Source organism: Cnephaeus nilssonii, assembly GCF_951640355.1.
Source record: "Cnephaeus nilssonii genome assembly, chromosome: 8".
In the NCBI taxonomy this organism is placed as follows: domain Eukaryota; kingdom Metazoa; phylum Chordata; class Mammalia; order Chiroptera; family Vespertilionidae; genus Cnephaeus; species Cnephaeus nilssonii.
In genome coordinates, this window is record NC_137079.1 from 101,532,466 (window position 1) to 101,557,545 (window position 25,080).

General features: G+C 37.3%; 1 protein-coding gene across 2 annotated transcripts in view; it reads left to right on the forward strand.

Moving 5' to 3' along the window:
• POSTN (periostin) overlaps positions 1-25,080 on the forward strand; it is a 56,467-nt gene that overhangs the window by 11,470 nt on the left and 19,917 nt on the right. The window contains exons 8-17 of one of the 2 annotated variants that reach the window (XM_079779333.1): positions 1,627-1,839; positions 2,393-2,527; positions 3,973-4,121; positions 15,955-16,091; positions 16,672-16,802; positions 17,163-17,293; positions 17,389-17,491; positions 17,599-17,666; positions 18,368-18,413; positions 23,579-23,659. In XM_079779333.1, coding sequence (XP_079635459.1) covers positions 1,627-1,839; positions 2,393-2,527; positions 3,973-4,121; positions 15,955-16,091; positions 16,672-16,802; positions 17,163-17,293; positions 17,389-17,491; positions 17,599-17,666; positions 18,368-18,413; positions 23,579-23,659 — 1,194 coding nt within the window. The remainder of the gene's footprint in view (positions 1-1,626; positions 1,840-2,392; positions 2,528-3,972; positions 4,122-15,954; positions 16,092-16,671; positions 16,803-17,162; positions 17,294-17,388; positions 17,492-17,598; positions 17,667-18,367; positions 18,414-23,578; positions 23,660-25,080) is intronic. The other variant, XM_079779334.1, reaches the window with a different exon arrangement.

Genomic DNA, 25,080 nt, shown 5'->3' on the forward strand with positions numbered 1-25,080 from the left:
TTAAAGTAATTAAAATAATAATATTCTAAAGATTACATTATACTTTTGTACTACTTTCAAGTAAGTAAATAGCAACATTAAAAGAATCAACAAGTATAGAAAAGATATCTTAGACCAGTGGTCGGCAAACAGTGGCTCGTGAGCCACATGCAGCTCTTTGGCCCCTTGAGTGTGGCTCTTCCACAAAATACCACATACCCTAATTAAAGTTAATAACAATGTACCTACCTATATAGTTAGTTTAAAAAATTTGGCTCTCAAAAGAAATTTCAATCGTTGTACTGTTGATATTTGGTTCTGTTGACTAATGAGTTTGCTGACCACTGTCTTAGACCATCAAATTTTAATATTATATACATATTATTAAATGCTCTTAGTTATAAACTTATGCTAAAAGATATGATTGAGTTGAATAAATTGCATGGTTCTCTTGGGCCATTACTTATTGATGTACAAAATTTGGCTCCTTTCCAGTCTCCTTTTCTATTTTCAAATAGATTTTACATTGTGACTAATACATTTCACTTAGCCTCTTCCAAAATACATTTAACCAATTTAAAATGAGAATTTTGAAAATTCAGATATAAATATAATATAGTTTGCGAATATCCCTCCCACGCCCCACGTGGTTCAGGGTTCAGGTTCAGGGTTCGGGTTCTGGAGGAGGCCACACGCAAATGAAAGAGACTAGAAAATATTAATTTGGAAATATTGGGGGCCAGGAGGGAGCCAGCTCAAGAGGAAGGACTCCGCTTTGCTCTGGCCTTGCTATCCCTTCTATTCAGGTTTTGGAATACACCCATAGCCCTTAGGCAGGCAATTCCAATGAAAGCCCATCAGCAAGGATTTACATGAGACTAAAGGTGGAAGTTTCTTCAGATCCCTTTGTCTCACTAGACAGTGGGTGCTTGGCTCTGACCCTTGCCAGAGCCTTCAAGGTTAACCAGCCTTCCGGACTCCTGGTCCACCTCTCTCTGCTAGTGAAGGCAATGGGCAGCTTCCAACAATAGTTGAAGCATTGATCCCTTGAGAAATCCTTCAAAAATAATCTTTACTTTAGATACTTTCTATATGTTGTCATAAGGGAATTCTTTGTCTTTGCCTTCAGCTTCTATTAATTGCTTTACAAATTTATGTACAGGTATTCTGTTATGAGTGACTAATGCAAGATACTGCTCAGGTGTTTTGGGACTAATATCAGTCAACAAATAACTTTACAGGCCTTCTGAATGGAATAGATTTATTTTTTTTGCTTTCACAACAAAAAGTGCTTTCTTATGATAGTGGGCACTTGATCCAACACATTTTGTTAGTATTATACAAATTATTTCATGCAACTGATCTCCTTTTCTTCTTCCTACTGAGCTGAGTTATATAGTTGATGAAAAAAACAGTACAAGAATTTCAACAGACTTTGAAAACATTTAGTTGATCCTTAGATAAGATATATATATATATAATATTATATATATATATATATCTATATATATATATATATATATATATATATATATATATATATAATATTTCTTAGGAATATTTAGTTTCATATTGAAGCAAGTTTTTTAAGGATTAAATTCTATTTCCCTTGATATGAATACTTTCTCTTTTTATCCTGTCCTTCAGCTCTCATGAAATATCACATTTTAAACACTCTCCAGTGTTCTGAGGCTATTACGGGAGGAGCAGTCTTTGAGACTCTAGAAGGAAACACAATTGAGATAGGATGTGATGGTGACAGCATAACAGTAAATGGAATCAAAATGGTGAACAAAAAAGATATTGTGACAAACAATGGTGTTATTCATTTGATTGATCAGGTCCTAATTCCTGATTCTGGTGAGTAACAGTTTTATATTCTTCTAATTACTATTGTTTATCAATTATGATGCCTCAAGAGTAAGTTCATGAAAGATGAATATATAGTATAAGGAATGGCATGTGAAACACAAACACAAAATAAATAGTGAGTGAACTGAGTGCTAAATAGTAAAACTTGGTTTTTCTAGGATTTCTAATATCTAATACTTATAAAGGTTCTTATAGTGTCAAATGTTCCTTAAAAACACAAAGGAAAGATATAACTAAATGGTCATCTTTGAATAAATGAAAGAGCTATGGTACTCACAAGAGTAGAGTATAGAGGTGAGCAATAGAGAATTAAAGAACATTAAAAGCAAGAAGACAGAAAGATATTTTCCTTCTGAAATGTTTTGATGTTATTAATTCCCTAAAAGGGAAGCTGGAATTCTTACTAAGAAAAGGCAGGATGTCTTATTAAATTGTCAGTGCAGCAAGTAGCTTATAGAAAACAGCCAAGAATTGATCTACTAATTTCATGATGATGATAACACTGATGACATTTTGGGAATTGTGATGGTTTATTTTACAGCCAAACAAGTTATTGAGCTGGCTGGAAATCAACAAACCACTTTTGCAGACCTCATAGCCCAATTAGGTTTGGCATCTGCTCTGAGGCCAGATGGAGAATATACTTTGCTGGCACCTGTGAATAATGCATTTTCTGGTATGTACTACTGGACAATGCCATTCCTGTTCTTCAGCCCCCAACCCATCCACACCATTTTTCTTCACCATGACTGTTTGCAAAAATGAATAACATATTTTTGCAAGTTGTTGATTAGTTTTTGTATTGGATACCCATACAGTGTGTTAGCACTACATAGCCTCTATTGAAATGTCCTTTACTTAAAAGATTTTATTTCAATAGGTAATAACATAAAGGGAGTGAAAGTTTATGATAAGAGGTATTCAGTTGTTTTCTGAATATAACCATATTACCAGCACACATAATGAATCTTAAAAAAAAATAAGTCTGATTTTTTTATTTAACACCAACATAATATTTAGGAATAAACAGGTATATTTTGTATCTCAAAATTTGACAGTAACATGTTAAATTATAAATAAATAAAAACAAGAAAATATTATATACTTCTATATTAAGTTATAAACTATTGTTGTAAATATTTTGCCTAGTAGCTGCTATTCAGTGACAGTTTTAGATTAATGCAACCTGCCATTTTTTTCTAGAAAGTGATTTTTAAAGACATATTTAAATTGTTAGACATAATTTAATAACTATATAAACAAACTAGAGGCCTGGTGCACAAATTCATGCACTGGTGGGGTCCCCTAGCCTGGCCGGTGATTGAGGCCTATGGGGGCGGGCCCCAAACGGCTGGGAGGAGGGACCGCCTGAGGATGGCTGGTGAGGGGAGGGGCCATGGGAGGTTGGCTGTAGGAGTGCAGTGACCACCAGGGGGCAGCTCCTGCATTGAGCTTCTGCCCCCTGGTAGTCAGTGTGCATCATAGCGACTGGTTGTCCAGTCATTCTGATCATTCAGTCATAATGGTTACTTAGGCTTTTATATATATAAATAAGTGCCACCTATTTTACAATTTTCCAAATACCAAATTATGACAGAAGCTATCAATAAAAATTTCAAATTCCTAGAAATGTTTTTCTTCTTTTTAATAATGATGTCCATATGCATTAATATTAACCTATCTTTAAGATGTTATGTGCTTTGATTTTCTCTTCAGTAACAGTGATAAATTTACAAATGATTCATCAGTAGTCTTTCATATGGATATTTGATATCAAATTCTCCGAAAAATTCTTGGCCAGCGCTAGAGTTTAACTTTTTCCAATGACTACATAAAACTACGTAGCCCTCACAGAAATGAAACCCATTGTTTGGACTGCTTGGAAACATGTTATAGTCACTTGATGAAATAGCTCATAGAGCTTCTGTTGGTGCATGAAATCCATTCCCTTGAGCATTTAATTGAGATATATATGTTATGAGTGTAGGATCCATAGTATCAATGATAAGAATGATTCATTTTCATTATTTTTTTTTCATTTTCATTATTTTCTCATACCAAGAGAAACTTTAATGCTTTCTAAATACCGTCATATTTTTTTCCTTTAAAATTTATTTATAGATAATACTCTGAGCATGGATCAGCGCCTTCTTAAATTAATTCTGCAGAATCATATATTGAAAGTAAAAGTTGGACTTAATGAGCTTTACAATGGACAAAAACTTGAGACCATTGGAGGCAAACAGCTCAGAGTCTTTGTGTATCGAACAGTAAGTGAATAAAACAGTATAAAATATCTACATTGGCCTAAATGTTAAATAACATGCACTTGTCAAAAGATGTTGTTACAACATATGCTTCCCAGAATTTTATTTATGCAGTTTTAACAATAAATATGCATCAGAAGATCAGGGAATGTCCTGGCCAGTGTGACTAAGTTGTTTCGAGCTTTGTCCCTTTGACCAGGTTGATTCCTGGTCAGGGCACATACCCAGGTTGTGAGTTATATCTAACATTGATGTCTCTCTCTCTCTCTCTCTCTCTCTCTCTCTCTCTCTCTCTCCCCCCCCCCACTTCTTCTCTCTAAATATCAATTAAAAAAGAAAAGAAAAGATCATGGAACTGAGTAACATGTGTGAAGACAGAAAGTTACACAAAAAGTGCTACGTGTTAATAATTCTTAAATCAAGAATTGTTTAATTATAAATAACATTATATTCTAAAGCATTATTTCAATTTTACAAATCACTACAACTTCTGTAAAATAAGTTTTTAATTACTAGTTTTATTTAAGTATAGTTGGTATACAAATTAATTTCAGGCATGCAATATAGTGATTGGACATTTATAAATCTTACAATTTGATCACCATACTAAGTCTAGTAATCATCCATCACTGTGAAAACTGATCACAATATTATTGGCCATATTCCCCGACACCTTTTTTAACCACCCTCCCAACTCTTGTCTACTCTGGAAACCATGTTTCAATAAGTCTGTTTTTGTTTTACTTCATATTCCACATATAAGTGAAATCATATGGAATTTGTCTTTCTCTGACATACTTCACTTAGCATAATACCATCCTTGTTCTCACAAATGGTAAAATTTCATTTTTTATGGCTGAGTAATATTCCATTGCAAAATTAGACCACATACTTTGTATCCATTCATCTATCAATAGAAATCTAGGTTGCTTCTATATCTTGGTTATTGTAAACTAGAGGCCTGGTGCATGAAATTTGTGCACAGAGGAGGGTTGTCCCTCAGCCCAGCCTGTACCCTCTTCAATCTGGGACCCCTCGAGGGATGTCCGACTGCCCGTTTAGGCCCGATCCCACTGGGATCGGGCCTAAACGGGCAGTCGGACATCCCTCTCATAATCCAGGACTGCTGGCTCCCAACTGCTTGCCTGCCTGCCTTCCTGATTGCCCCTAACCGCTTCTGCCTGCCAGTCTGATCACCCCCTAACCACTCCACAGCCAGCCTGTTTGCCCTCAACTTCCCTCCTCTGCCGGCCTGGTCACCCCTAACTGCCCTCTCCTGCAGGGTTGATCACCTCCAACTGCCCTCCCTTGCAGGCCTGGTCCCTCTCAACTGCCCTCCCTTGCAGGCCTGGTCCTTCTCAACTGCCCTCCCTTGCAGGCCGGGTGCCTCCCAACTGCCCTCTCCTGCTGGCCATCTTGTGTCCACATGGGGGAAGGATCTTTGACCACATGGGGGCAGCTATATTGTGTGTTGCAGTGATGATCAATCTGCATATTACTCTTTTATTAGATAGGATAGAGGCCTGGTGCACGGGTGGGGGCCAGCTGGTTTGCCCTGAAGGGTGTCCCGGATCAGGTGGGGGTTCCCTTGGGGTGTGGGGCGGCCTGAGCAAGGGGCCTGTGGTGGTTTTCAGGCCAGCCACGCCCCCTGGCAACCCAAGCAGAGGCACTGGTATCTGGAATTTATTTTCCTTCTACAATTGAAACTTTGTAGCCTGGAGTGGAGCCAAGCCTGGGGCTCCCTCCGCGGCCGGCAGCCATTTCTCTTGGGGTTATAATTGAAACTTTGTAGCCTTAAGCGGGTGGGCCCGGCCAGGGTGTGCGGAAAGCTTTGCTTCCCCTGTTGCCGCCAGCAACCCTGGCCTGCTCTCTCAAGCTCCATTCTGCCGCCATTTCTGTTTGAATTTGTTTACCTTCTATAATTGAAACTTTGTAGCTTAAGTGGAGGTTTAGGCCTGGCAAGGGCAGGCGGAAAGCTTGGCTTCCTCTGTTACCTAGGAAACCTTGCTGTCTGTGGCTTTAGCCATCTTGGTTGGGTTAATTTGCATACTTGCTCTGATTGGATGGTGGGCGTGGCTTGTGGGTGTGTCGGGGGTATGGTCAATTTGCATATTTGTCTACTATTAGGTAGGATAATGCTGCCATGAACATAGGAAGGTATATATCTTTTTAAATTAGTGTTTTGTTTCCTTTGATAAATACCTAAAAATAGAATTTCTGGATGATATGGTAGTTCTATTTTTAATTTTTTTGAGGAGTCTCCACACTGCTTTCCATATTGGCTGCAACAATTTGCAGCCCCACCAAAAGTGCACAAGGGTTCCCTTTTCTCTACATTCTTGCCAACACACATTATTTGTTGAATATATGTGATTTATTTATTTTTAAAATAAACTTAATTGGGTGACATTGGTATATAGGTTCCAAGTATATAATTCTATGATTAATCTTCTGTATATTGTATTGTTTGCCAACCACCCTAAGTCAAATATCCTATCACCATATATTTGAACACTTTTACCTTTTACTACCTCCCACCCCTATCCCTCTGGTAAGTATACCATAGTTGTCTGTGTCTATGAGTTTTTGTTTGTTTTTCCTGTTTGTTCATTTGTTGCTTTCAGTTTTGTATCCTACATATGAGTGAAATCATATAGTTCTTGACTATTTCTGTATGATTTATTTTGCTAAGTATTATATTCTCAAGATCCATCTATGTAGTCATATGGCAGTATTTCTTTATTTTTTAAAATTAAATCTTTATTGTTGAAAGTATTACATATGTCCCCCTTTTCCCCGTATTGACCCCTTCCAGCCCACCCCCACCCACCACCCAAGGCCTTTACTACTCTATTGTCTGTGTCTATGGGTTAAAGAATATATGCATACAAGTTGTTTGGTTGATCTTTTCTCACCTAGTCATCCTCCCCCGCTTACTCTCTGAGATTCCACAGTCTGTTCTATGTTTCTATGTGTCTGGATCTATTTTGTTCATCAGTTTTTTGTGTTTTGTTTTTTTTCATTAGATTCCACAAATGAGTGAGATCATGTGATATTTGTCTTTGTCTGACTGGCTTATTTCAATTAGCATAATACTCTCCAGGTCCCTCCATGGTATTGCAAATGTTGAGTTCTTTCTTTTTTTACTGCTGTATCGTATCTCATGGTGTAAATGTACCACTGCTTTTTTATCTACTTGGGTTATTTTCAGGTCTTAGCTATTATAAATTGTGCTGCTCTGAACATAGGGATGCATGCATTCTTTCTGATTGGTGTTTCAAGTTTCTTAGGATATACTCCCAGAATTGGGATCACTAGGTCAAAAGGCAGCTGATATTTAATTTTTTGAGGAAACTCCATAATAACTGCACCAGTTTGCATTCCCACCAGCAGTGTACTAGGGTTCCCTTTTCTCCACATCCACATCAGCACTTGCATTTTGTTGATGGTAGCTATTCTGACAGGTATAAGGTGATACCTCATTGTTGTTTAATTTGCATCTCACTGATGATCAGTAACTTTGAGCATTTTTTCATGTTCCTCTTGGCCATCTGTATATACTCTTTGGAGAAATGTCTATTCAGGTATTCTGCCCATTTTTAAATTGTATTGTTTGTCTTCCTTTTGTTAAACTGTATTTGTTCCTTATATATTTTGGATATTAAACCTTTATCAGAATATCATTTCCAAATATGTTATCTTATACAGTGGGCTTCCTTTTGATTTGTTGATGGTTTCTTTTATTATGAAGAAGCTTTTTATTTTTATGTAGTCCCATTTGTTTATTTCTTCCTTAGTTTCCTTTGCCCTAGGAGATGTATCTATAAAGATATTGCTAGGAGAGATGTCTAAGATTTTCCTGCTTATGGTTTCTTCCAGAATTTTAATGGCATGACAACTTACATTTAAGTCTTGTATCCATTTTGAGTTTATTCTTGTGTATGGTGTAAGTTGGTGGTCTAGTTTCATTTTTTTGCATGTGTCTGTCCAATTTTCCCAACATTTATTGAGGAGACTGTCTTGACTACATTGCATGTTCTTACCTTCTTTGTCAAATATTAATTGACGGTAATTGCTTGGTTTGAATTCCGGAGTCTCTGTTCTGTTCCATTGGTCTATATGCCTGTTCTTGTGCCAGTAACAGGCTGTTTTGATTTACACTGGCTTTGTAGTATAACTTGATATCGGGTATTGTGATTCCTCTAACATTGTCCTTCTTTCTCAAGATTGCTGTGACTATTTGGGGTCTTTATTGATTCCATATACATTTTGGAGTAATTTTTTCTAGATCTGTGAAATATGCTGTTAATTTTTTAATAGTGAGTGCATTGAATCTGTAGATTTCTTTGGGTAGTATGGACATTTTAATGATGTAAATATTACCAATCCATGAACATGGTATATTCTTCCATTTGTTTAAATCTTCCTCTCTCTCTTTGTTTAACATCCTCTAGTTTTCCAAGTACAAGTCTTTTACCTCGTTGGTTATGTTTATTCCCAAGTATCTTAATTTTTTGTTGCCATGGTAAATTGGATTACTTGTTTAATTTCTCTTTCTGACAATTCAATTATTGGTGTATAAGAATGCCATCAGTTTCGGATGTTAATTTTGTATCCTGCTACATTGCCAAATTCATTGATTAAATCCAGTAATTTTTGGTGAAGACTTTAGAATTTTCATGTCATATTGGGAATAATGAGAGTTTTATTTCTTCCTTTTCGATTTGGATGTTTTTTACTTCTTCTTGTCTGACTGCTGTGGCTAGGACTTCCAGTACTATGTTGAATAAGAGTGGTGAGATCGGACATCACTGACTTGTTCCTGTTCTTAGGGGAAAAGGTTTTAGTTATTGCCTATTGAGTATGATGTTCGCTATAAATTTGTCATATATGACCTTTATCATGCTGAGATATTGTCCCTCTATTCCCACTTTGCTGAGAGTTTTTAATAAAAAATAGGTGTTAGGTTTTGTTGAATGCTTTTTCTGTGTATATTGATATGTACATGAGATATTTTTTCCTTTTAATTTGTTTATGTGATGTATCACATTTACTGATTTGCAAATATCTTTCATCCCCATAATAAATCCCACTTGGTCATGGAGTATGATCTTTTTGATATATTGCTATATCCAATTTGCTAATATTTTGTTAAAGGTTTTAGCACATATGTTTATCAGCTATATTGGACTATAGTTCTATTTCTTTGCAGTTTCTTTATCTGGTTTTGGAATTAGTTCTGTTTATTGGACTCATGAAAAGAACTTGGAAGTTTTATTTCTCTTGGATTTTTTGGAGTAGTTTGAGGATGATAGGTCTTAGTTGTTCTTTGAAGGTTTGGTAAAACTCCCCTATGAAGCTGTACAGACCAATACTTTTGTTTGCGGGAAGGTTTTGATTACTGCTTCTATTTCATCAGTTGTTATTGGCTTATTTAGGTTTTCTGATTCTTCCTGATTCAGTTTTTGGAAATTGTATTTTTCTAGGAATTTGTCCATTTTATTCACATTGTCCAGCTTGTTAGCATATAGCTGTTCACAGTATTTTCTTACAACACTTTGTATTTCCATGGTGTCAGTTGTTAACTTCACCAATTTCATTTCTGATTTTATTTATTTTGGTCCTCTCTCTTTATTTTCTGACTAGAGGCCCAGTGCAAAAAATTCATGCATGGGTAGGGTCCCTAGGCCTGGCTGGTGATCAGGGACAATCGGCTGGGTGACTGGCAGGGTGATCAAGGGTCCCCTGCTGGCACCTGCCTTGGCTGGCCTGGGCCTGTGGGCTGGGGAAAGCTCCTGCATTGAGCATCTGTCCCCTGGTGGTCAGTGCATATCATAGCAGCCGGTCGTTCCACTAGTCATTCCGCTATTCGTTCGATTTGCATGTTAGGCTTTTATTATATACTAGAGGCCCGGTGCACGAAATTCGTGCATGGAGGGGGGTTGTCCCTCAGCCCAGCCTGTACCCTCTCCAATCTGGGACCCCTCAAGGGATGTCCGACTGCCCGTTTAGGCCCAATCCCTGGGATCGGGCCTAAACGGGCAGTCGGACATCCCTCTCACAATCCAGGACTGCTGGCTCCCAACTGCTTGCCTGTCTGCCTTCCTGATTGCCCCTAACTGCTTCTTCCTGCCAGCCTGATCACCCCCTTACCACTCTGCTGCCAGCCTGTTTGCCCCCAACTTCTCTCCTCTGCCGGCCTGGTTACCCTTAACTGCCCTCTCCTGCAGGGTTGATCACCTCCAACTGCCCTCCCTTGAAGGCCTGGTCCTTCTCAACTGCCCTCCCTTGCAGGCTGGGTGCCTCCCAACTGCCCTCTCCTGCTGGCCATCTTGTGGTGGCCATCTTGTGTCCACATGGGGGCAGGATCTTTGACCACATGGGGGCAGCTATATTGTGTGTTGCAGTGATGATCAATCTGCATAGTACTCTTTTATTAGATAGGATAGAGGCCTGGTACAGGGGTGGGGGCCAGCTGGTTTGCCCTGAAGGATGTCCCTGATCAGGGTGGGGTTCACTTGGGGCGTGGGGCGGCCTGAGTGAGGGGCCTGTGGTGGTTTGCAGGTGGGCCACGCCCCCTGGCAACGCAAGCGGAGGCCCTGGTATCTGGAATTTATTTTCCTTCTACAATTGAAACTTTGTAGCCTGGAGTGGAGCCAAGCCTGGGGCTCCCTTCGTGGCCGGCAGCCATTTGTGTTGGGGTTATAATTGAAACTTTGTTGCCTTAAGCGGGTGGGCCCGGCCAGGGTGTGCGGAAAGCTTTGCTTCCCCTGTTGCCGCCAGCAACCCTGGCCTGCTCTCTCAAGCTCCATTCTGCCACCATTTGTTTGAATTTGTTTACCTTCTATAATTGAAACTTTGTAGCTTGAGTGGAGGCTTAGGCCTGCAATGGCTCGCAGAAAGCTTGGCTTCCTCTGTTACTTAGGAAACCTTGCTCTCTGTGGCTGTAGCCATCTTGGTTGGGTTAATTTGCATACTCGCTCTGATTGGATGGTGGGCGTGGCTTGTGGGCGTGGTTTGTGGGTGTGTCGGAGGTATGGTCAATTTGCATATTTGTCTATTATTATATAGGAAGACTGGCTGAAGGTCCATAAGTCTTGTTTATCTTTTCAAAGAATGAACTCTTAGTTTCAATGAACTTTTGTATGATTTTTTTCAACTCAATGTAATTTATTTCTGCTCTAATCTTTATTATTTCTTTCATTCTACTTTCTCTGGGCTTTTCTTATTGTTCTCTTTCTAGTTCTTTAAGGTGTAGTGTTAAATATTTTATTATTAATTTTTCTTATCTTTTGAGATAGGCCTGAAGTGCTATGAACCTCCCTCTTAGGACTGCTTTTGCTGGATCACAGAGATTTTAGGTTGTTTTAGGTTCATTTACATTTGTTTTCAGAACATTTTTTATTTCTTCCTTGATCTCATTGGTAACCCTGTCATCCTATATAATAAAAACCTAATATGCTAAGTGTCCGGTTGTCCGGTAGGGCGTTCAACCAATCAAAGCATAATATTCTAATGATATGCTAAGGCTGCTCAACTATTCACTATGATGTGCACTGACCACCAGTGAGCAGATGCTTTGACCATTAGGTTAGCTTGCTGCTGGGGTGCAGCCAATCGGAACTGAGCAAGATGGGCTGGACATGCCCTGGAATCCTTCTGTGGTCCCTCCTGGGCTTGCCGACTTCCTGTGTCCTTCCTTGGCCTCAGTCGTGCACCAATGGGGTTCCTCAGCCTGGCCTGTACCCTCTAGCAATCTGGGACCCCTTGGGGTATGTTGGATAATGGGTTTCAGCCCAATCCTGCAGACCAGGCCAATGGACCCCACTGGTGCACAAATTCATGCACTGGGACTCTAGTTGTTTAATAACATGTTATTTAGCCTCCTTGTGTTGGAATGTTTTGGAGTATTTTTAATGTAGTTGATTTCATAATTCATTCCATTGTGGTCTAAGAAGATGCTTGATATGAATTCAATTTTCATGAAATTGTAGAAACTTGTTTTGTATCCTAACATGTGGTTTATCTTTGAGAATGGTCCATGTACACTTGAGAAGAATGTATATTCTGCAGCTTTGGGATGAAATGTTCTATAAATGTCAATTAAATCCATCTGATCCAGTGGGTCATTTAGAGCCATTCTTTCCTTGGTAATTTTTTATCTGGAAGATCTATCCAGTGAAGTCAGTGGGGTGTTAAAGTCCCCTACTATAACTGTATTGCTTTTGATCTCTCCCTTAAAGTCCTCAAGAAGTTTTATATATATATATATATATATATATATATATATATATATATATATATATATACAATATATATTTAGGTGCTCCTATATTGGGTACATATATGTTTACCAGGGTTATATCCTCTTGTTGTATTGATACCTTTAGTGACCCTTATTGTCTCTTGTGATGAAATTCATTTTGAATTTGAAGTCTATTTTGTCAGATATGAGGATTGCTACCCTAGCATTGTTTTGTTTTGTTTTTTTCCTTTCCATTTTCATGGAAAATGTTTTTCCATCCCTTCATCCTCAGCCTGTGTGAGTCTTTTGTTCTGAGGTGGGTCTCTTGTAGACAGCATATAATTGGGTCATGTTTTTGTATCCATTCCTGTACCCTATATCTTTTGATTGGCGCACTTGATCAATTTGCATTTAAGGTTCTTATTGATAGGAACTTATTTCTTTACATTTAAGATCTGTATATCTATGTTTCTCTATATATATTTCTTCTCATTACAGCAGTCCCTTTAGCATTTCTTGCAGTGCTGGTTTGATGGTGATAAAGCCTTTTTGTCTGGTAAGCTTTTTATTTCACCATCTATTTTGAATGATAGCCTTTCTGGATATAGTAATCTTGGTTTCAGATACTTGCTTTTCATTACCTTGAATACTTCATGCCACTCCCTTCTGGCCTATTGAGTTTCTGATGAAAAATCAACCTTTTTGTAGGTAACACATTTCTTTTCTCTTGCTGCCTTTAAGTTCCTATCTTTAGTCTTAATTTTTGGCATTTTAATTATGATGTGTCTGGGCATGGGCTTGTTTGGGTTCTTCTTTCTTTTGACTCTAGGTTTCTCCTGGACTTATGTGACTTTTTCCTTCAGCAGGTTGGGGAAGTATTCTGCCATTATTTCTTCAAATATGTTCTCTATCCCTTGCTCACTTTCACCTCCTTCTGGCACTCTGACTATGCAAATAATTTTATGTTTCACTTTGTCCCACAGCTCCCTTAAACTGTCCTCCTGTTTTTTAAATTGTTTTTTGTTTCTCTGATTAAGTAATTTTTTTTCTACACTGTCTTCTAATTCACTGATCCAGTCCTCTGCTTCCCCTAATCTGCTGTGTATTCCTTCCACAGTGTTATTAGTGCTATGTCATTTTTTATTTCCGACTGGTCTTTTTTCATAGTTACTATATTTTTTCTTATGCTGTTGAGCATCTTTGCCATTATTATTCTGAACTCTATATCTGATAAATTTCTTATCTCCATTTTATTTAGTTCGTCTTCTGGTGAATTCTCTTCTTCTTTCATTTGAGGGTTATTTTCTTGTCTTCCCATTTTGGCTGCCTGTTTGGGTTTGTGTTTATATATTAGGTAGATCTGCTGTGACTCCCAGTCTCTAATGCAGGATAATGTCACATGCTGCTTCTGACTGGCACTTAGTACCCTGTTTGGGGCTATCAGCAATCCACAGCTTGTGGCTCCCTCTGCTGGGGTCTGGTGCCTTAGGAAAGGACCACGATGTGCACCAGGGTCTACTTTTACTAGATCAGGGCCTGAGATTAGATAAGCACAGACTCAAAGCCTCCAGAGATCCACCTCTGCTTGCAGTTTGATTTTATTCATGCTTGATTAGCCTTGTGCTGACCACAGGGTGGGAAGAGATGACTTCCATTAGGGTGTGCAATTGCCTTCCCCCACAGCCAAAACTGCCTGGATATCAAATGTCAATCAGAGAAAGATGTCCTCCACACAGTGAGGGAATGACTCAGCACAGGAGACCAGGAAATTGCCCTCCAAGCTCCAACTCCCACCCCCCAACCCTGGACTCTCCTCACACAGCTCCAGTCTACTCTGCCCTCCCTCTGCTGGAGCCAAAGGTGAATGGCTGCACAAGAAATTTTGTGCCTTGGTCATTTAAGCGGGTGCCTGCATTTCCAGTCATCTCTCATTGGCAGATAGCAACCTTGATGCTTTTCACAGTCAGGTATTATGTGGGCACCTTTCTCAGTTCTGATGCTCTGGGCTGGGGAGGCCAGCTTGGAGTTTAGACCCCAGAGTTCTCAGTGGGAACCCCCTAACAGCTGTGATAATTATTTGAAACTTCAGCTGCTGACTGTGGGAGCCCAGCCACCCCTTTCTTGTCTCCACACTTCCTACCAGTCTCTATGCAGCTTCCACTTTCCATCTTTGGTTATCAGGGTTCTCTCCAGCTAGTCTTTAGTTGATTTTTCAAGGTGATTTTTCTGTATTTTAGTTGTATTTCCAGTTTGATCCTTGGAGAATGTCAATGTAGCTTCCACTTACTCTGCCACCATTTTTAATCTCCCCACAGGGTAGTGTTTCATCTTTTTTTTATGGCTGATTAGTATTCCATTGTATATATGTACCAAATTTTCTTTACCCAATCATCTATGGAAGGAAACTTTGGTTGTTTCCATGTCTTGGCCACTGTGAATAATGCTGCAATGAACAAAGTGGTGAATATATCTTTGTGAATAAATGTTTTCAAAAATTTTTGTCAGATACACAGAAGAGGAGTTTCTGGATCTAACTCTATTCTTAATTCTTTGAGTTTTGTATAATTGCCACTCTGACTAGTCTGAGGTGGTATTTCATTTTGGTTTTGACTTGCATTTACTGATGATTAATGATGTTAAACATCTTTTCATCTGTCCATTGGCCATTTGTTTATCAGTTTATAAGGTCTATTATAATTTACAAGATAATTTTATATATAATCAAATATGTAGAATGATCTTTTACTGTGATATCACAATTCAGCAATTGAATCTTTTTTGAATGACTTTCAAGATAAACTTTCATAAACAGAAATATTTTTGAATTCTATAAAATGGTTCTAATGTACTTTATCTGAGGAAAACATTTTAGAAAATATTGCTTATCAAAATCACAGTGCAAATAGTGGTGCTGTTTGGTTCCTGTCCAGGAAACACATACAGCTATAGCTAAAATATTTCACAGAAAGTAAAGCATTTCCTAGAATTGAATTTGACATAGTATCTGTTCATTATAGTTCCACAATTCCATGACAAACATTATAAAGGAAGCATAAAATGGGCTGTTCTCAAAATTATACATACACCTTTATTTGTTTAAAAGTTCTATAACTAAATCAATACTTTCATTTATAAATTGATGGAATATTACAGTTAAGAAAATATAGAAACTATTTCTGAAGATCACAAGAGTCACTGATGTCAGGAAACTGACAGTTAAAAAAGGTCCTAAAGAGTTAAAAGGTTAAAGTTTCCCAAGAAGGTTGGAAAAATGGTTGGAACATGAAGAGGAATGGTAGAAAATGTTAACAATGGGATTCTATGGAACTTTTGTTACTTACTCATAAAACTACCTGCCTGACACCTATGGTAGGTTGAGTAGTAGCAGAAAACCTTGTTGAATAAGAAAGTTGATGTCAGATTTTGCAAGGAATTAAAAACAGAAGAGAGAATCTGTTTCCACTAGCCATATATATATAGGTCAGGGTATCTCTTAGGAGAGTCAATCTAAAAATTTAATTATGCAATTATTTCCACATAGGAAAGTCCAAATAAGGAAATGGAGAGCTGTATCTTTTCTTCCTTTGCTAGGCTGTCTGCATTGAAAATTCCTGCATGGTGAGAGGAAGCAAGCAAGGGAGAAATGGTGCTATTCACATATTCCGAGAGATCATCAAACCAGCAGAGAAATCCCTCCATGAAAAGTTAAAACAAGATAAACGTTTTAGGTAAACTTAATTAATTTCACCTCCACCACAAAAGAATGAGAGGTATTGGCATATTTTTGTTTCACAGTTAGAATTCTAAATGGCATTTAATATTCAGTATTGCTGATCATAAAATTTAGAATAAGTCTATGAAACTTTTTTCAAAATTAAAATATATTCTCAACATTATTTTGCTTCCTAGTGCAACTTAATATAATTTGGTGAGTGAAAAAAAAATCTTATAAACTGAACTATTCTTTGCAAGTTTCTTATAATTAAATTTTTAAAGGACAATATTTAATAGCAAAGCCTATTTTGTAGAATATTAAATTAAAAATGTTTATTTGCTGTAAAGTGTGACCTTCTCAAGTTTTATAGGAGAAAAACAGTACTTAGGAAATTTAAAAATCACATGTACATTTAAATAATTTCCCCATGATAAAACTTTCTTAACAGGTAAATTTTATTTGAAACCTATAAAAATGTATGAACAATTTTCTCATGCTTTCTGAAATACATGGGTTATATTCTATTTCATGCATTGTAGGTGAGCATACTATATCTAAATCTAACAAAATAAACATATGTCTTTTCTGTTTAGCATCTTCCTTAGCTTTCTAGAAGCTGCAGACTTGAAAGAGATCCTAACACAACCTGGGGATTGGACTTTATTTGTTCCAACCAATGATGCCTTTAAGGGAATGACTAATGAAGAAAAGGAAATTCTGATTCGTAAGTAAAAGTGAATATGGAATATTTGCCCTTTGATATCAGGACCTAATTTCTTCCTCAAGGGTTTCTGCCCAGACATCAGCCTCAAATATATTTCCTTTTTAAAAATTCTTGTAAAGTCTTAGTTATTTTTATTTTCATTTGAGCTATGTGAAGGGTCACTCATTAATATTCTTAGTTAGCTACTTACTGTCATGTGTTTGGGCTACGTGTTCATTTATGTTATTTATCAATAGCAACTTGAGAGAACAATGACATAAGAAAATACAGTGTGGAAATATGAAGACAATTTTTTTTTCTCTTTAGTATTCCTAGCATCAAAATGCCAAAACAAGATAACATGTATATATTTCCTTCTAGGCAACAAAAATGCTCTTCAAAATATTATCCTTTATCACCTGACACCAGGAGTTTTCATTGGAAAGGGGTTTGAACCTGGTGTTACTAATATTCTAAAGACCATACAAGGAAGCAAAATCTATCTGAAAGGAGTAAGTTCTCTGGAATGAACTTCTGATAGTGTTCATAAATTGTAACATTCATTTTTCATTAAATTTCTCATTGACATTATCTCTTGTTTTGATAGGTAAATGACACACTTATGGTAAATGAATTGAAATCAAAAGAATCTGACATCATGACAACAAATGGTGTCATTCATATTGTAGATAAACTTCTCTATCCAGCAGGTTGGTAATTATTGAATTCATTAACATGCTAAATCTTTTTTTTATAAAAACCTAGATTTTTATTTCATACATTCTTGCCAACATTTATTTAATATTCCTCTTCATAGATATGCCTATTGGAAGTGATCAGCTGCTGGAAATACTTAATAAACTGATCAAATATATCCAAATTAAGGTACAGAATATTATTGGATTTATTTATAATGTGTTGAACATAGAAACTATAAATGTAGACATTAATGAGTAGATGGACACTGGGCTTGGATTGCTCTCTGTTGATTATGCATCACTAGCATAAAGAAATGACATAAATTCTTTATGGCTTTATTCAACAACAATCCATTAAAATCTACTTGAGGCCAAGCTGTGTATTAAGTGTTATGTGAAATATTAAGTTGAATCAGATATGGCTCTTTATGCAAAAAGATTACCATCCAGTAGGGAAAATAAGACATGGGAAAAAAAAACCAGCTATAAATTTTTATCCTCAAATGTCTTTGCTACTTAATATAAGAAAAAGTATTTACTTATAAAAAGTTGTCATTAATCATAATAGTTAAAGGCAAAGAATATTTTGCTTCTTTATTACTATAGAGTCAATGTGTCAGAAAACACATGACTTCGGATTAACTATTCTATAATTTTCAAGACTGAGTTACAAATCCATAAATTTTAAGCTATCAGCCTCATAACAGGAAACTGGAATTTGATTCATATGAAGACTTAATTTCTGTTAAGTGTAATGATAGTTTCATTTTATTTACCTTAGTAAGAAATACAGTGGTTTTATATTTTTTAATACAACTAGCCTTAGTTTTATGTTACTAAGTATACATGTCTTGTTACTACACTTCATGTATAAACATTTATTTTCAGTTTGTTCGTGGTAGCACCTTCAAAGAAATCCCCATGACTGTCTATAGTAAGTACATAATGGGTATTAATCACATGAAAATGGCAAAATTAAAAAAATATTAATAATCTATATATATAAAGAGGTAATATGCAAATTAGCCAGGATGCCATAACAGTCACAACCACTCAGGAGGAAGCTGTGCGTGCACGTGGGCGGGAGGGGGCTGCTGTGTGGTGAGGCAAGCCACGGATGGCGCAGGCCCACAGAAAGCAGGGCTTGCCAGCCACAGTGGCAGTGAGCAGGCCTGCAGAGAGCAGGGAGCAAGGCCTGCCTGCCAGCCGTGGCGGCGGCAAGCAGGCAGGTGCGCAAAGAACAGGGTCTGACATGCTGGCAGTCCTGCCTCTGCATGTGAGCTGCAGAGGAAACACCTTTCCTGACCGCTCATTGGCTAAGCTCCCAGTATGCCACTCACAGTGTTCTTGGTAACTTGCATAAAAAGAATCCAAGAAGGTGTTCTAGGGTTTTTCTACCTCACTCCTGGAGGAAAAAATGAAGGTCTGCTGCTGGAGGGGCTAAGAAATGTCATATCCTGCCCTAGCCAGTTTGGCTCAGTGGATAGAGCCTCGAACGGTCTACCACAGGGTCCAGGTTTGATTCTGAACAAGGGCATGTACCTAGGTTGCAGGCCCCTCCCTGGCTGGGGCCTAGATCAGGGCTCATGCAGGAGGCAACCAATCAAAATGTCCCTCTCACATTGATGTTTCTCTCTGTCTTTCTCTCTCTCTTCCACACTCTCTAAAAATCAATGGAAAAATATCCTCAAGTGAGGAGAAAGAAAGAAAGAAAGAAAGAAAGAAAGAAAGAAAGAAAGAGAGAGAGAGAGAGAGAGAGAGAGAGAGAGAGAGAGAGAGAGAGAAGAGGAGAGGAGAGGAGAGGAGAGGAGAGGAGAGGAGAGGAGAGGAAAGGAAAGGAAAGGAAAGGAAAGGAAAGGAAAGGAAAGGAAAGGAAAGGAAAGGAAAGGAAAGGAAAGGAAAGAAGGAAGGAAGGAAGGAAGGAAGGAAGGAAGGAAGGAAGGAAGGAAGAAATGAAAGAGACATCTTGAAAATGCCTGAAGAAATATGTCATTTTTTCATGATGAAAGGACTGGAGTCCATGTTGATGAAAACACCTTTGTGGATGCAGCTGCCGGCAGTGGCAGCAGCAGCAGGGTGATGGGGGCGGCACCTTCCCCGATCAGCCCAGTCACCTAAGCCATCAGGAGGACATCCCCTGAGGGCTCCCAAATTGGAGAGGGTGCAGGTTGGGATGAGGGAGACCCCTCTGCACAAATTTCATGCACCAGGCCTCTAGTATTTTTTATATTTAGAAAGACTACTGATAATCTGGTATTTAGAATTGTAAACAATGGCAAATGGAATCCCACTTTAAATAAGGCTTGAGTTTAGAATGAGACCTTTCAGCCTTAGCCATACCCTCCAACTCTAAGAAACCACTTCCCCATTCAACTAAAAATATATAAGAACTAGAGGCCCGGTGCACGAAATTCATGCACAGGGTGGTGGGGCCTGGGTCCCCACAAACTGCCCTTCCTTGCAGGCACGGTCACCCCCAACTTCCCTCCTCTGCCAGCCTGGTCACCCCTAACTGCCCTCCTTGCAGGCTTGATCATCCCCAACTGTCCTCCCCTGCTGGCCTGATCGCCCACAACTGCCCTTCCTTGCAGGCCTGGTCCCTCTAAACTGCCCTCCCCTGCTTGCCATCTAGTGGTGGCCATCTTGTGTGTTGGAGTGACAGTCAATTTGCATATTACTCTTTTATTAGATAGGATAGAGGCCTGGTGCACGGGTGGGGGCCGGCTGGTTTGCCCTGAAGGGTGTCCCGGATCAGGGTGGGGGTTCCCTTGGGGTGTGGGGTGGCCTGAGCGAGGGGCCTGTGGTGGTTTGCAGGCCAGCCATGCCCTCCGGCAACCCAAGGGGAGGCCCTGGTATCTGGGATTTATTTATCTTCTATAATTGAAACTTTGTAGCCTTGAGCAGAGGCCAGGGCAGGCTAAGGCTGCGGGAAGCTTGGCTTCCTCCATCATTTGGGGCAACTCAAGCCTCCTGCTCTCTTCAGCTCCGTGGCTGCTGCCATTTTTGTTGGGATTTATTTATCTTCTATAATTGAAACTTTGTAGCCTTGAGTGGAGGCCAGGACCGGCCAGAGCGGACGGGAAGCTTGGCTTTCTCCATTTCTGGGGAAACCCAAGCATCCTGCTCACTCCATGGCCACAGCCATCTTGGTTGGTTAATTTGCATACTCGCTCCTGATTGGCTGGTGGGCGTGGCTTGTGGGCATGTTTCTCTTTTATTAGTGTAGATAATTGTAAAATATAATAGCTAGTATGGCAAAGAAGCAGAAAAAAAGACATACAGACCTTAAAGGGAAGATATAGGTAAAAAGCACTCCAGAGCTATCTGAAAATGCAGATGTGTGGACACAGAAATAGCATTGCTGAAGGATTTGTCACTTACTATACCCTCAAGTCCTCAGTCTGCTCAATGTAGGGTGGGACACAATGTGCCAAAGAATCCTAATGACTTGGTGGTCAAAAACTCTCTCTATCCAAAACTGTACAAAAAAATAAAAGTTTTGCCAGGTGATAAACATAAAGTTTCTTGATCCCAAGGTTCTTTTATCCCTGATTCTACCAGATTATCAAAATTGAACCCCTACTATTTAACATTGGTAAAGGATAAGTCATTCTCATAAACATAACTTGTGGTATGTCTTTTTCAATGTGACTTTTCTTCCTTTGTATTTTTTCTTTCTTGTAACTTTCAAAACAGAAATTCTTTTAATTTTCTTTTGACTCTACAATAAACACTCAATATGCAGTATAATAGTAGCTAAATATTTCAATTCCCACATTTATTCTTACTAGAAAATTATTCTATTTTTTACCATTAGCATCTGTTATTTAATTAAGAAAATTTTCTTTAAGATTTATACTTGGTATGGAAAAGAAGTAAAGACAATATAAGGAGCAAAACAAAATGTCTGCTACTCTTACTAACTTCAATCATGTAATAACTAGAGGCCCAATGCACAAAATTAGTGCTAGAGTAGGCCTTCCTTCCCCTGGCTGCTGACACCGGCTTCCCTCTGGCACCCGGGACCCGGGCTTCCCTTGCAGCCCCAGCTTCGTCCAGAAGGTTGTCTGGAAGTATGTCCGATCTAAATTAGCATATTATGCTTTTATTATTATAGATAATATGTGCAAATGCAATATCAAGCCAGTTCAGCATTGTTTTAAAGATTTAGTTGTAATACTTTTGTTTAAACCTGGTATACATTTCACTATGAAAGTATACAATGTTTTAAAGATATATTTCATAAAAAACTAAAGAATCCTTATGGGCTCTATTCATCAGAAATATTATGTCATCTTTCTCTACTAAAGATGTATATGTGCATTGCTTTTTTTTTAATTTTCCTATTTAATCCATAATAAATTCACCACTTTCCATATATGTCAATATAATATTTTGCTTACAATGAGCCACCATCTATAATTCCTTTATTTTTCTTTACTGAAATTAGATCTTCAATCACAGAGAATGTTACACTTTATGAAATTATGCAAGTCTAGTAAATCTCACCTTCCTACTCAAAGCTCTTGAAACAGCTTTGAGATTTACATTCTGATATCAAATGTTTCTTTAACTCCTCCTTAACAACATATGGGTAGGCTGTTATGTAGAAGCATACGTCAAATAGAGGTAGAGACTAATTAAACCAAAAATTTAATTCTTATGTTTTTTTATTGACTGGTATATAAAATTTATTTAATATGCTTGCTACATATTATTATGGTCCCCAAAATACCATACATTCTAATTTTTTGGGGGGACTGCTATTTAGCAATTTTGTAAATTATATAACATTGAGTAATAAAATCAGTATTAAATCCTTGGCTGGTGACCTGTCAGAACTATTTGCCTTCAGGAAAGTGTGATTAAAACAAAAATAACAATCAACTAAACACCCTAAACTTCAAGTTCCTTAGTATGAAGTAAAAATTTGAGATAAAAGTAATTAACTCATTTTGAAAGTAGCAGTGGATATGACCTCTGCATTTGATCTTCATGGAAAGGTTTCTCTATGGTAGGACCACCTGTGAAACCAATAATTGGACACAGATTTATTATGCCTTAGAACTTTATAATTTGGGATCTCAAAACATAAAATCTTAATATGACTGAAACATGGTCACAATTAAGGCCTAGAAGCCATCTTAGTTCAAAAGTGGATACAACTAAACATCTCATAAAACTGAGGTGAGAATGTTGCAGAAACCCAAACTATGCTAACACCTCACCTTTAAAATGTCAATATATCTGATATGAATACACAGGTAGCTTTAGTGCAGCATGTTATCTAATGGAGCCATCTTTTAAGGACTCTAATTAGAAGTGACAAAAACCCAGTAACTCTGCTTATATGGCTCCAGAGGCTCATTTTTAGTTAATCTGTACAAACAAAAGCCAACTAAAAAGTTGGCTACTATCTTAAATAAATTTTACACATTATTATCTTAGTTGGGTGGATGGCATGCATTCAAAATACATACCTTTAAATTTTAAAAAAGATGATGATGAGGATAAAAATTAATGATATTGTAGCCTGTAATTTAAGTAATGATCATATAATGTTTGTTGCATATAGCTCATCTGGCTGGCTGAGATTTATTTTTACTTTTAAGTATGCTGAGCTATTTTTCTATTTTCCTCTCTAATGTTATAAAATGCATGAAAAATATTTTGCCTTTTATTTTATTTTTTTCTAATTGAGGAAGAATTCAACAATGCAATTTGAGATATTATGAATTGCGTGAAATTAATCCTATTTATTGTCTTCTGTTGCTATGCAGCCAATATTTTCAAGAAGTATAAAAGAAGGTAAAGAGCTTTAGTGGTACAGTTCAAAATTATAGATTTCTAGATAGAATTCTCCACTTAGTGAGTCTATATTTCACTGGAACAAATCCAAGTCCCTGGACTTCAGAGTACAATATCTGGCCATAAGAAGATACTACTAGATAATGTGCAATGAATATTTCTTGCAACTTCTGTATGAACATATTACTGTACCTGATACCTTAGTACCTAGCAAAAAACAAAGCCAAAAACTGTTTTATTCAGGTTGTTGAAATACAAGCATCATTTATGTTCCACTTTCTATACTTTCAGCTACTAAAATTATAACCAAAGTTGTAGAACCAAAAATTAAAGTGATTGAAGGCAGTCTTCAGCCTATTATCAAAACTGAAGGTAAAAATCAATGTTATACATGTTTCCTTTTACTGTGAAAAACGCCCATATAATAGACTGATTTCTATGAATGTATCTACATTCTTTTTTTAAACTAACATGCTAAATATTTCTATACAAATGGCATGCTTATGTTATTGAAAAATAGGGAATGCAAATTATTTCACAGAGTGGATTGTGCAGTTCTAATACTTTCAGTACATTTGCTTGTTCTGGACTGGGAAAACACAGTAGTTTCACGTGAACCTAATTGGCTATTGCATTAGCACTAGTACCAAGATAGTCACTAAACAAATAAATGCTGAGCATTTTTGCTGCAGTTCAATTCCTTCAGAGAATATACTCTTTTTTTTTTTTTTTTTTGGTAGCTTCATTTCCAATCTCCCCACATGGATCTCTTTTATACTATTATAAAACACTCTTCCAAAAAGTGCAGGCATTTTTCATCCAACAACTTAAGAGAGTACAGAAGCTGTACGTTGATGAAAACTTAAAATTACAACCACATGTAATATATTTTTAAATAGAAGGAGTAATAAATAGCTGGTGCAGTGAGTCAAATCTTAGAAATCTTAGTTCTAACCCTGAACTCATATGTATGAGTTAAACATTTCCCCTGACGTTTCAGTCTAGAACATTAAGCACTCACTTTTCTCTTTATCCTTACTGTCTATGTTAGCCAGCTTCAATATCTTTGTGCCACCTTTATCTCATGTATTTTAATTGTTACTAAGAGTCAGACCTCAATACAATTTTATTTCCGTGTCTAAACATCTTAATGTGGTGACTTGACAAATGCTTATCTTGGCAGCCATTTATGATTTTCCTGCTCTACAATGATACTGATGCAGATTTATTGATGATTATTGAATTCTCACTAAATAAATTAGACTCCAAGATGTTTCTTATTTTTAAAAAAGGATACTTAATCAAATTTCAGAATAAAGAATAAATCAATGAAAATTCAATTCAGTACATATTTATTGAGCATTTATTGTGTTGGCTACTCTCCTAAATGCTGGAAGTAAATATGAAAAAGAAATATTTTTGATGAAAACCTTGCCTTCATAGAGCTTCACTATAAAGGATATTTCTGAAATATCAGTTTAATTTCCTTTAAAGCAATGTCAAGTCAGATAATTTATTAACTAATTTCCTATGCTTAAACACCTTAAGTGTACTTTTCTTTTGAAATATCTATACCTTAAAAATCTGGCCTTATATTTTGATACTCAGTATCCCTTAGTTCTATAGATCAAATATCATGATGTGAAATATTTATTGTTTAAAATAACTATACTTTTGTTTTCCTGATTTTATTTTGTTCTAGACTATTTAATTCTGGGTAATTGAAAATTCCTGGACAAAGCAAATAAATCCTCTCAAAGATAAGCAAATTTAGTTACCCTCAGCTGTTGAAG